This window comes from Psammomys obesus, unplaced genomic scaffold (assembly GCF_907164565.1).
Source record: "Psammomys obesus unplaced genomic scaffold, mPsaObe1.curated_primary_1811, whole genome shotgun sequence".
Taxonomy (NCBI): domain Eukaryota; kingdom Metazoa; phylum Chordata; class Mammalia; order Rodentia; family Muridae; genus Psammomys; species Psammomys obesus.
In genome coordinates, this window is record NW_026587216.1 from 43723544 (window position 1) to 43737390 (window position 13847).

A 13847-nucleotide genomic window follows, 5' to 3' on the forward strand; every position below is an offset into this window, starting at 1 on the left:
TCTAACTTCACAGTATACATTTGCCTTTCTTTTTCATGTTCTTAGTACATTAACATCAAACTCACAATAGAAATTTTTAAGCACCTCCTCTTTATTTTCTGAAGTCCCTAGTTATAATGCAAGCACTGGGAAGGCAAGGATGTTTTGTTTGCATTCTTTTTATTTTCTGTTGTGTTTCCAATGCATAAGAACAAAAATGTTTTATTTTCTTGTTTGTGAACAGTCATCATTAAACTTGAACTCAGCCTCAGAATCCAAGAAAGATAAAAAAAAGAAAAAAGAAAAAAAGAAAAAAAAAAACCACACATAGCAAAGGACAAAAGCAAAATAAATAAATAAGTAGACAAATTAAAGTCAGAACAAAAAGAATATAAATCTGGCAAAAGAGCGTTGTGCAATTGAAGTACTAACAAAAACAAGATCAAAAGAAAAAACAACAGAAAAGACACATTCCCTTCAGTACTGCATAAATCAATTTACAGGCCTTGGCTGAAATTTTGTAAGAACAAATTGCTAGGAATATAATGAACACTTCGAAGAATCTTCAACACATATTATAGAGGTCAGAGCAAGAAAACAGTATGTATTATTTTCTTTGCAGGGGAGTGAATACTCTGAAATAATGAACACAAACCCACTTAAGAACTATAGTTATCATATTTCAATTTATTTCCATGTAAATTGGTTGTTACATGCTGAGTTAGTACAAATAATTATAAAAACAATAATTAAGTGCATTGAAAAATACAAAAATAAGTGCAGCATATTATACTACATGATTTTAAACTATAAATCTTTGGATTCTGAAAGCACCACTTAACTCCCTATTTAAACTCTGGCAATAAACTCACTCCCAACAAGCACATGTGAGCCTGAATCAGATCATCAACCCACACAGCACAGAACTGGCATTTCAGAGTTGTATGAATGTTCAGCAACATACCAACAGATTTCAACAACCATTAAATGTCAAGCATTATTCATATGGGGTATTAGCGTGTTAATGTTTTCATTAAAAAAGAAAGATCTCTGTCCTCATTACCTTGCGTAGTTATGGAATGGAGATCTGTCAAATAAATTATTGCAAAGTAGTTTAAGCTAAACTCTATAATACTGAAATTATAGAATTGAGGGCAAATAACCTTTTAAAATGAAAGACAAATGGCAAAAATTTAAGGGCATTTAATTTGCATAAATGTAATGTTTAATGTTAATGGTCTTTCCTGGTTACATATTTCATATCTGCCACATTAATGTTCTTAACACCTGTATAGGTCAGTTTTGTTTTTTAATGGTATTTCACTATAAGTACTATGGAAGGAGTTTATCATATGAAAATAAGGTGGCCCTGTAAGAACAGGTCAGTGTGCTGATAGAAAATACTGCAACACTGGAGCCATGTTGTAGCTTCTGTGTTCTCTGCTTCTGATTTGAAATAAAAACTTGTATGTTCAAAACTTAGATGCAGTTCTTAGGCTCTCAAAACTTAACTCCTTTCTTTGGGTAGGCATTGTGGTCTTGACATAAACTATTGGGCTGTGGACCTTATATAGTGTGTGGTTTGGTCTTCCTTGTCTTTGACTATAACAATAGTTGATGCTGAAATTAATGATGTTAACTTTTTATGCATTAAACTTATACTGTAAATGCTTAAATGAACTCAAATGCAATTTCTCAGGCAATATTGTCTCAGCATTAACAACAAAACAGAACAAACCATCCAACAATTACCTGTAATGATTTTAATATCAGCCATGGCCCATAGTCTACAACAAATTAAAAATGCCTACAATGCATGAGTTTAATTATAGGCCAAACTTATATAGCAAAATATCATTTTATATGTACCATAGCATATTTCTTTTCTTGGCTTTCCATGACTTGTGATTCTTTTGCAGGGACCAATGGGTTGGGAATGAAGAATATCACTACCTTTAGACTAATGCAAATGGATGATGCAGAGTAAAATCCCTTTTTATATGAAAACTATTTCTAATTCTCCACCCCCAACTTTACTTGGTACTACCCAAATAAGCCTTAAAGAGATTGAGGCTATTTTGGATGACCAACACCATTCTTTTGAGTTTGTTTCAGTGAAAGTGAAAATGAAAATGACTATAAAATTTTGTAACACTGTTTTTGGCCTTTAAATTTTATTATTTCACCCTATCAAAGACTGAGGTGTTAAAATTAAGAGTCATGTATTTACCATGCATTTGCTGAGGAAAATTCCAATCTTTGGACAGGAGTTAGAATTTGCTCTTACAGATGCCCATAAGAGCCACACTAGATGGCCAATTTTTAATTTCTATTTTAACTTGCTTTTCAAACTCCCTTTGCAGTACTTGGCTTTCCCTGACAGTGTTAGTTTCTAAAATAGTTTAAATGCCATTAAGAATAAAGTGTAATTTAATCTATCACTTCATATATAAATTTGTTAGAAATTACAAAATTGCATACTTGTATATAATTAAAAATAAAATATACAAGCATGAAACATATCTGCCCATTAATGTTGTCAATTATCCTATTGTTTTGGTAAATTTACAGATTGTAGCATCCAAGCTCACTTCTTACAAAATAAAATGGAAAATGTACCAGAGAGATTTACCTGTCATCTGTCCGTTTGTCATCTCTCTCTGTCTGTGTATCTGTCTATTTGATATCTATCTTCATATAGATAGATAACATACTACATTTCACTGACTTGGTATCTCTCAAATAGAAAATTCACAATTTCTAAATTAATCTTGCATCAAAATAGCACAAAGCTATTCTACTCATGGTATTTTTCTTTCTAAAATAATCATATTTCTGAAAAAAATTAGATGCAAAATTCTCATATTCTCTGATTACGATTAAAAATAAGGCTGAAAGCAGAACATCTTATTGTGGCAATGCAGAAATGAGTTATTTAATTGAATACCTAATGGTTTCCAGTATCCATATCTAAGCAGACTAATGCCAAGAACATAGTTTTGTTACAACATCAGTTTTCTTCCACATACAAACTTATAGCTGAAGGCGTAAATACTGTCAGAGTGATTGTGTCAATGGGTACTGACATTAACAACTTCTTTGTCTTTTTTCTGTGGATTTCGTTTTTCACTGTATAAAGTGATACTTTATCTTACTGATGTTTAAATAATTTTGTGATAAAAACTATGGGAAATGGCACATTTGCTAACATTATTAATGTATTAGTTAGATGATCTCAATTTTTTTTACAAATGGCTTATAAATAATCCAAACCACATTTGATAAAAAAGTGTTTCTCCATTTGTTAGCTTACAGCAAAATAAAAATAAGACCATACAAAATACTCTCATAAAAGGAAATAAAAGCTGTTTACTATTCAGTAAACTAAATCTACATCTATATTGGTGCCTATATGAAATAATTAGATGAAAGTGTTTAGTAAAAAAAAATTAGACAAATAAGGGGTCAGCAAGTCTTGGCTAGCGGCTCTGCAGTTGCTAACTCACATCATTCTTACTGAAAGATGCACCATCTACACACCAAAACTTGGGCAAAACGCCAGTCTGTGGCCTCTTCAGGGCAGCTGCTAGAGATGAGATGCGCACGTCAGCACGTGGGCCTCAGACTTCACTGTGATCACTGACCTTGCTCAAGCTCTAAAAAGGAAGAGGAAGAAAGAAGCCATGTCACACAACCGGTACCAGAGTGAAGGAATGGCAGTAACAGAAGCCAACCACCCAGTGGTGACATGAAAGTAGATGCTCTCAGAGGAGTGAGAGCACAGCAGTGGGGGAGAAAGCCTCACACCCCATCTGACTTTGAAACCAGCTAAATGGCGTAACTTCCTTGTCCTTGGTTTTCCTAATTCTAAAATCTGGCTAAATGAGAATATGTACCTTGTATTGAGCTGCAAGCTTACTTAATTACTCTACGTAAGGACTTTAGAACATTCTCGAATGCAGTAGGCACTCAGTACTTGTATGTGACAATAACAATAGTATTATTAGTTGGAGACTTCATAATGTTCTGACTAAAGATGAGAGCAGTCACTGTAGGGAGCACTAATGCTGTCCTAGGAATGAGAAAAGTAAAATGATTCGAAAGCTGAAGAAAAATCACAGAAAACCACACCTCTGGAAATTACTATAAAATAAACCGAAATGCCCAATATTGTACAGTCATCTATGTACTTGTAGTTGGGTGACGACTAGGTTCCATAAATAACATTTCAAAAGATGACAATAGAAATAAACATAGCGACAAGAGTGTCTGAGCAGAAAATGTATTTAGAATCTATATTTACTATTTCTGCACTGGAGAGAGTCAAGATCAAATTTTAGAACAGTGGCTCTTAGAGCATAGCTAAGAATTGGCATTTAATAGTTGATCATCAAATTCTACAGGCCATGACATTAGAAGACCCAAATTATTTAACAATTGTTCATAACTTGTCCACAAAGTGGAATAGAATAAGTAAAAGATGCACAGGGAAGGGATATTCATATATTTTAGAGACCAGTGGAGAGGGAAACCATTACAAAACTTACCAAGATTCTGTATCCTAGTTTTTCTTCCGGCCCCTGCTTGCTAACTTAACCGACTCACCTTATTTGACTGGACGGCACTTACTGCAGCAGGTACGGAGTCAAAAAAAATTGGCTTTTCAGTGTCCAGATCTCCACAGTACGCCATCGCTTTTACCAAGGATGCTGCAAGAAGGCACAGGGTGCATAAGGACACACGGAGCAGCCGAGAGGACCCTCTTGATGCGAGCCGAGGACACCGCCTTACCTGTACAACTGGCGAAGTACACATCGACACTCCTGCTCTCGCAGTCGAGGTAAAGCTGGAAGAAGTAAAAGAGCACACTCGTGGTTAGTTCAGAAGAGCGGACTGAAGGGAATAACCGGGCTTTGGGAGAAGGAGAATTCCTAGGGAAAACAACTGATAAAAATGATGTTTCTTCAGTCAAACCACCAGAGGGAGGCATTGTGACACAGTTGAGGACAAGCCCAGCAAGCTCTTAAGGATTCACACTGTGAAACATTTATTCCACAGAGACTAAATTTAGGGGGTCATGTTACCATTTCTTTACAAAAATGAAAGCATAATCTTTTCTTCCTTGTAAAAGTGGTGTAAGATTACTGTCAACATCTTTTATGGAAAGTCAAGGAGCAATCTGCAGAAGTGATGGAGGCTGCTGACCTGCTTACTTTACTACTTTGCCATAATCTAGGAACATTTCATTCACTCTATAAATCCCATCCATTAAACCTCATTGAAACCTGAACCAATTTCCAGAGTTAAAGGTCCACTAAGTGAAAGATTCTAACTAGTGCACGGGTACACTAGGACCTTGGCTCTAACCTCCTAGACAACTCAACCAGAAATGATTCATGAACAACTGATCTTAATTCACCAAAAGCAAAGTAAGATCATGAAGACTGGCTAAAAGTGCATATAAAGGTTCATGTTCAGTTGGACGGAACTGGTTATGTGACGGTGATGTATCTTATACACGAGACATATGCAGTTGCATTTACAACGCATTCTAAAATGTATTGTAGCCATGCATGTTATAGATATGTAATTTCGCTCATCTTCCTCCATCAGTAAACCATTCTTTAAAAATAAGAACTGTGGATTAAAGGGAATTGAGGATAAACGAAAAATAAATAAAATGTGTGCTCTGACTTTGACATTGAATAAGTGGCACCTGCTTCTGTGAGTTAATGTGATTAATTCAAGGTGACCTCTCAGTGTTTGGCTTTTGCTTTAGCCCAGCGGAGCACGAACATGCTGCTATTACGGATGGCTTGTTGCCGTTGATAAAAATCATCTCCCGTTCACCGGCCTCCACCCCCATTCCTGGTGAAAGAATAACTAGAAGTCACTCAGGTCCCTTCAATCCACGGCTCTGGGATCAGTGTTCTTTGTGCCAAAGTGACAAAGCAAACGATTCAGAGTGTTGCTAAAAAGCAGGGAAGCTGCCATGGCTAGGATGGCCCTGCTACTCTCGGCTCCAAACTGCTTCCCAGAGTAGCTGGAACTAAAAAATAATCTTGCTTGCAAATATATGACTTGAAGAAGTGCTTTTTAAACTTCTAAATATATATTCACTTTTAAATATAAATACATAAACTTTTATATATTTATATATATGTAAATATATGTATTAGTTACTTCTATGTGTAGGTTTCTGTTCACCCATGAACTCAAAACAGCACATAATGGAGATTAAATACAAACAAACAAAACAAAACAATTCTGTGGAGTCAGTTCTGTTCCTTTCATGTTTATGCAGGCTCAGGGAATCAGCTTAAGTTGTCAGGCTTCCCTGGCAAGCACCTTTTCCCACGGAGCCATCTCACTTGCTCAAGAAATTACTTTTTCAATTAAGAAAAGCAACAATAGCTGTTAGCATTGCTGAGTGCTTACAAACTGTGCTAGCCACTCCAGTAATTTATTGTGTATTTCCTGTGAGCTAGCAAGGTGATGAGTGGAGATCTCTACTTCTGGTTTATAGAAAGGCAAATGTCTGAGGGGCCTGGAAAGGAAAGAAAAGACAAGAAAGAAAGAAAGAAAGAAAGAAAGAAAGAAAGAAAGAAAGAAAGAAAAAAGAATTTAGCTCCAGGCACAGAACTAGCGTTTGGTTTGGCTGGTTTATGAATCAAAATATTTCTATCCTTAAAGCCTATGTTCTTAACAGAAGTTATAATGTAGCCATGATGCATAAAAAACAAGGAGTAATGAGGGAGAATGCAGCAGACTGAGTTCAGGGAGAACTGGCTTGGTGATGCGCTAGTACCCTGAGAGGACTTTTCTCCATTCTAGAAGCATTGAAAATTCACTTCTTGGCAGATACCATGTCCGTTACTGCTCAAATCTCAGTCTTTTCCCTCTCCAATTTTGACCCCTCCATACCTATATGTCTAGAATCCTAAGCGGGTCTTCTGAGACAAACTTACTGGAGTATAAGGCCGTGTCCCATGTCCTTTGTGGGAAAGCGGCTTGGACTCCATAGCTGAGATGGCTGACGAATACTGATGAAGGGAAGGAAAGGAAAGAGACCTGACCCAGGCCATGTTGATACCTCAACAAGCGTGGAGACTCCTGTGTAGTCGAAAAAGGTCAAGCCATTGCAGTCCAGGACCAAAGAACACTTCTCTCCGGGGCAGGGCTGGGAAGCCTCTTCTGCAGGAGGCACAGAAGCTCCAGTTAGAATGAGCAAATTTCCACAGCTGATTCGGTTGAGTGGTAGCACTGGCCTCAGATCTAACGGTAATTCTGAACGTTTTCCTTTTCAAAATCTTCAGTTCATTAGCAATGAGTTCTGAGCTCTGTTTTTGCTGTTAGACTGGCTGAAAAACTTAAATGAGACTGAAAGGCTATCTAGCAAGTCAACTCTAAGCACATGCAGATGTTCTGAATGGTTCAACAGCCACGTCAACTGCTTCTTGCTGGTAGGCCCAGAGTAAGAGCCCTGTTTGGGTATGTCTGAAAATGATAGACTCCAGTTTATGTGTTACAGCTGAAGTCCAAAGCTTGGGAGTATTCCACAGCTTTGGGAGCAACCTGTGTTAGCATTAATTTTCAGTTAATTCACAGTAAATCTGCACGGACAAGGCCTCGCTAGCTCTACAAAACCAATCACAGCCAACTAAACAACACAAAGCTGTTGTATAGGGATAAAAATGGGTGGTCAGAAAATATGAAACAGACGCTGAAAATTGTTATATGAGAGATACTGTCAGAAAAATACTGCAGAGTGCCTCCTGGTGTGTTTGAAAAGTCTTGTCCAGATAGAGAATTTATTTCCAACTCTCAGTATCAGATCATTTTGCTTAATTGACTAAACTAACTATAGGAAATGTACTATATTTGAGGAATCTTCAAACAAGAAGTAGATAATAACAAGTACAAGGTAAAGATTTATTTTTTTTCTTCAAGGAGCTAAGATTTTTTTGCTAATTTTCTTATTAGTTTATTCATTTTACATCCTGATCACAGACCCCTCCCTCTCCTCCTGGTCTCTCTCTCTTCCTCCCACCTCTGTCCCTTAATACTAAGAAAAGGGAAGCCCTCCTTCCCTACCATCTGGCCACAGCCTATCAAGTCTCATCAGGATTGCCTGCATCATCTTCCTCTGTGGCCTGGCAAGTCTGCCTCCCCTGGGGAATGTGATCGAAGAGCAGACAACAGAGTTCATGTCAGAAACAGCCCCTGGTCCCCTTATTAAGTAACCTCCATTGAGACTGAGCTGCCTATTGGCTACATCTGAGCAGGAGGCTTGGGTCCTCTACATGCAAGGTCCTTGGTAGGTGCTTTAGTCTCTGCAGGCCTCCTTGGGCCCAGATTTGTTGGCTCTATTGGTCTTCTTGCAGAGGTCCTACCCTCTCTGGATCCTTCTATCCTCCCACTCTTACATAAATTTCCCTCTGCTCTACCCAAATTTCATCTATGGGTCTCAGCCGTTTACTTTAATACCCTGCTGGGTGGAGTCTTTCAGAGGATGTGTATAGGCTCCCATTCGTTCTCTCTTTTCTTTTTTTTAATTTATTCCAATTTATTCACTTTTTATCCCAGTTGAGGCCCCCTCCCTCCCTCTTCAAGGAGCTAATATTTTGAATAGAATTGGTAAGAAAATGATGCAATATTAATTAGGAGAAAGTGAAAAACGATGGGAATTTATAACATGGGGGATTCTCCTTGGTGTGAGCAGGCAACACTATCTTTAATGATGCCTTGGAAGAAACATCTGTTGTAGTCACAAGGAAGCACTTGAGAGCCCAGGATCCCTGACTCCTCCAGCTCCTGTGTCTACTGTGTGCTTGGTCCTGCAGTCCTGCCCTCTGTTTCCCTGCCTCCTCAAAAACAAAATTAAAAAAAAGAGAGAATGCAAAATGCTCCTGGAGCCATCCACTGCCCTTTTATTGCCTAACACGGTCATCAGCACTTCAAATAAGACAGAAAGTAACTACAACGTAGGTCCGGAAGTCACCTTTGTCATGAACCATTAGCCTAACCACAAGATTGCCATAAGACAGAGATTCTTACTTATTCTCTCCCATAAATTATGCTTCTGGTTCAGAGAGAGGAAAGAATTAGATGCAGGGATAATAAAATGTTCATGCTAAGTGAAGAATATTCAGTCTACTTCACAGTGGAATGCTGAGCTAGTCATAAATACGGTTTTTTTTTTGAGCAATTTAAAAACTTTTTATACTCTTAAAAACATAAAAGTCTCTAAAAATTAAGTATCACGTAATTAAAAACAAATATGTATGTTACACACATATGGTATAATATATTCTGTATAATAGACTGGATCTCTCTCACTAAATTAGATACTAAATATTTAGTAAGACTAACCACGTTCATAGCATACACTGGATTCGGGATTTGAGGGTTTTTCTATGAAAATCTTTTGGAACACACTATTTTTAGAAAATGTTCAGATTCTTCCTTAAAGTAGTAGCAGGTTAGAAACAACTCATGTATGGCATGTATCTTCCCAGCTCCACTCTTAGTGATCAGACATAGCGGAAATATTTTCACGATAGACACAGGCAAGGGTTATGACTTTACTCCATATCCCATGTTCCAAAACTTGCTAAAGAGGTACCAGGACAATCAGTGCCTACAGACAGGTAGTTTCATTATGCTGAATTGAGTGAATGACTAAATCACTGAAATAATGGGTGTTAGAACTTAAAGAGACAGGAGTGTCAGAGCTGGTGTGAAAATTGTTTCACTTTTATCCATGTGTTCAGCATTGTTCTGAGGAAATGACTTAAAACATATTTCAAGTCAAGTTACAGTATACAATTTTTAGTAAAGTTGTCTTCAGAAAAATTTAATATTTAACTCTAAAAATAGAAAACTAATGAATTATAAAGTTTTCTGACATTTCAATGCCTTATTTTCTTATTCTTTTTTTTTTTAACTTTTTGAGGTCATAATATCATTGCATCATTTCCCCCTTCCCTTTCCTTCCTACAAGCTCCCCTCTTCACCAACTCTTGTTCTCTTTCAAATTCATGGCTTCTTTTATCATTAATTATTGTCATATATATTATGCTGTTGTTTTATATATATACATATATTTATATATGTTCCTAAACATAACCTGCCTCGTCTGTATATTACTTTATGTATGTTTTCATTCTTTGATAAAAGCATAATAATAGTAATATTTATAAATGAGATTTTGTAACAATAAACTATAAAAGAAATTGTTTGACTTATAAAAATGTCAATACATTAATTTTTCTATAATTTTGTATCTACAAGTCATATGGCACCATTTTGAGGATCTCAATATATATATAGCCAGGTCAAGAGGTTTATGAAACCATGATACATTTGTTTACTGAAGTCAAATTAAACCTTAGAATGGCTTATCAAGGTAGAGGTTTGGTAAGATACTACCATAATTTTATTTGAAACTTTGAACTTGAAAGTGCTACAGTGAAAACAATATGTATAGATTAGCTAGAAAGATTGCTGATAACGCTATCTAAATGATGAAAATGGATGATTAAATGGCATTGGAATATTTTTATAAAGTTTATTTTCTCTTCAACCCTGTCATACTTATTTCATTGCTAAATTGTATTCTCCATTCTTGTTATTGTCTTGTAATTATTTCAGAATATATTTTGTTATAAATTACTGTGAAATACTGATAGTTTTACTAATAGCGATATGAAATGTCTTTCCATTGAATGAGTCTAACTGTGTCCTCATTTATTTCATCTTTTATTTTATACATGATTTTTTATTTTACCTTTTTTTTTAACCAAATGTGCATTTTTTTTCAAGCTGTTCAAAATAGGACAAATCAAAACAAACAGCCATCCATATATTTATGGATAATTACTTAGGTAAGCTATTTAAAAGAAATTAATTCATAGCACTCCTTTTAAACAAAAAATAAAACTCCAATGGTAAAGTTTCCGATTCAGGCAGATGAAATTTTAAATACAATTGACATTTCTGAAATCTTCTAAAAATAAAAATACTTTTTTTGCCCATTTCTCCTCAGTCTTGTCATTGAGCTCATTCATGAATATAACCTTGTGTTCCAAGCTTCTAAGTTAATCAAGTAGAACAACACAAATCACATTCTCCTAGATAAGAAGGGAGAGAAGGTACAGCTAATAGCCTGCCGTAAGCAAACGAGGTAAGCTTGGAGCATGTGCAAAGGAGAGGACCAATCTATCCCCCCAGGGTAGCTGGTAAATGATGGGCTTTATCTACAAAAATACAATGGTTCAGAAAGACATTAACCATCAGGTGTGGGGGGGGGGCAATTAAACTCAGACCGTGGAAGACAGCTCTGTCCTGTGGAATATTCATTAACTCTTTTAATTAAAAAATATTCATGGTTGCATAATTTAGGAGAGCTTTCCATTTACTTCAAAAGCTTCCTGACAGTCTGTGAGTCAGTTGTAATTTTTAAAAAGTATTTTCTGTTTGTATCTATTAAATATTGAGAAACAGAATTTTTCTAATTTCTAAAGGAGCAAGGGGAGGAGAAACGTTTAGAACAACCAACAATATCCTCTTTGGAAAAAAAAAAAAAACAAAACATGTGATTCTTACTGAACATTTCATGCACAGATCTGTTCTCTCACTAATTGCAACAGTCAATTAACATAGATGCACTGTCTATTTAAGCATCCTGATAGGGACTGTAAGTGGTGAGCAGAGAGATGACTGCGCCTACCTTCAAAAGACTTCCAATCAAAAAGAAACGAGTCAGCTCAGCTAATAAGTTGAGAGGTGACGAAAGCCGGAGAAGATATACAAAGGGCTATGGAAGAAGTAGGAAGAATAGAACAATGCCCTCTGCCACACAAACACCTCCAAAATCTGCCTCTTCATCTTCAGTACCTGTGAATATGTTACCTTACAGGGCAACAAGGACTTTGCATATTTGATTAAATTCAGGACGCTAGCATGGAGAGATTATCCTCGGCCATCCAAGTGTCTGAAGATACAGAGTCAGAGAAGATGTGACAAAGAAGAGAGAGACTTGAAGATGCCTCTACTGGCTTGAACATTAACGTGAGCATGAACGGAGAAACACGGATGGACCACGTTGGAAAGGGGTATGGGATTTTCCAGTAGAGTCCCAAATACACCCCAAAAGGAGTGTATTCCAGCCATAATTCCAATTCTATGCTTGTGGGACTCATTCCAAACTTCAGTCAATAAATATACTGCAATAAATGTGTGCTTCTTTAAGCCACTAGCTTACGATAATTAGAACAGAAGTGACACTGTAAGATAGTGAGACCAAGAAGAGGTTTTAGTGATGAAGTTGCAAAAAAGACCATAGAAGGCTAAGAAAAGTTGGGACAGAATGGTGTGACTGAATAAAGGGAAAGAAGGAAGGAAAGGAGAAGGAGAAGGGATAAGCTGATGGTGAATACGGATAAACCGGAGTGCTCAAAGAAGCGAGAGAAGATGGTATGTGAAACAGCGTGGAAAAGTTTCCTATCAGTACCAGTATATTTTCATAGGCATTTTCCTCATAATGTGCCCTTTTCCCCATTTCATACTATGATTTCTTCTGAAGATAGTATCTAATTAGAAGGAGTATTTCCTACTTTCCAAAGACATGAAGATAACTCCAGGGTTATCTTTTTGTTCTAAACTTTCTTCTGTTAAAAACTTACAGCTTAGGGGCTGAAGAGATGCCTTAGTAGTTAGGAGCCTGTCCTATTCTTATACAGGACCTGTGTCTGGCTCCTAACACCCATTATAGAGTGGCTCACAACTGCCTATAAACCTAGGTCTAGGGGTTCAGTGTTCTCTTCTGGCCTGGGTAGGTATCTGTATTCATGAGCACATGTCCCCACTCCCAACCTCCCCACACACATATACATAATTAGAAATAAATAAATAAGCCTTTAAAATCATCTACATATTAATTTTATATTGGCAAGTAAATCTACATGCACGATTTTCATTATGTGAAACACGCTGACATACATGCACACCGGAGAAACGGCCAGAGTCAGACCTCAAATCATGCTCATGAATTCTGTTCACATTCACTGCAACAGATTTTTCATTGTTCCTCCCTCTCTTTGCTCTATTTCTTTCTCACCAACTAACGCTATTTAAATTGCATAATGTTTACACACTCCATATCAACTAGTTAGGAATTTAGTCCTCCAGTTAGATATAACTTGGATGTCATTAATTCTGCCCTTTCTCACCTAGCTGCTGTATTGCTTACTACTGCACAGCTGTGCATCAATCAGTGCAGTCCCTTCCGCTCATGGTGTGCTCACACATCCCAGCCTCCTGTGTCTTTCAGTTTCTGTATAATTGAAGGAAAGTCCCAACAAATCTGGGCCCGGGGGACCTGCAGAGACTGATGCACCAACCAAGGACCATGCATGAAGAAGACTCCTGTTCAGATGGAGCCCATAGGCAGGTCAGTCTCCATGTAGGTCACCTAGCAAGGGGACCAAGGGCTATCTCTGGCAGGAACTCTGTTGCCTGTCCTTTGATCACTTCTCTTGAGTGAGGTGGTCCTGCCAGGCCACTGAGGAAGAGGATGCGGGCAGTCCTGAGGAAAGTTGAAAGTTCAGGGTCAGTGGGTGAGAAAGGAGGGCTCTCCCTTTTCTGAGGACTAGAGGACAGGGAATAGGGGGGAAGTGGGAGGAAGGGTGGGAATGGGAGGAGGGAGGGGCTATGAATGGAATGTAAAATGAATAAATTAATTTTAAAAATAAAAATAAGAAAAAGAAAGAATGAAAGAAAGAGAGAGGGAAAGAAAGAAAGAAAGAAAAAAAGAAAGAAAAAGAAAGAAAGAAAGAAAGAAAGAAAGAAAGAAAGAAAGAAAGAAA

At 37.1% G+C, this 13847-nt stretch overlaps 1 protein-coding gene across 2 annotated transcripts in view; it reads right to left on the reverse strand.

The window, feature by feature from the left end:
• Nucleotides 1–3524: 3524 nt before the first annotated feature.
• The window catches only part of Slc26a7 (solute carrier family 26 member 7), a 116521-nt gene continuing 106198 nt past the window's right edge, over nucleotides 3525–13847 (reverse strand). For both annotated transcript variants that reach the window (XM_055603507.1, XM_055603506.1), the window contains 4 exons: nucleotides 7073–7173; nucleotides 4771–4825; nucleotides 4585–4688; nucleotides 3525–3635 (listed from right to left, as the gene is read on the reverse strand). In XM_055603507.1, coding sequence (XP_055459482.1) covers nucleotides 3600–3635; nucleotides 4585–4688; nucleotides 4771–4825; nucleotides 7073–7173 — 296 coding nt within the window. In that variant the 3' untranslated portion in view covers nucleotides 3525–3599. The remainder of the gene's footprint in view (nucleotides 3636–4584; nucleotides 4689–4770; nucleotides 4826–7072; nucleotides 7174–13847) is intronic.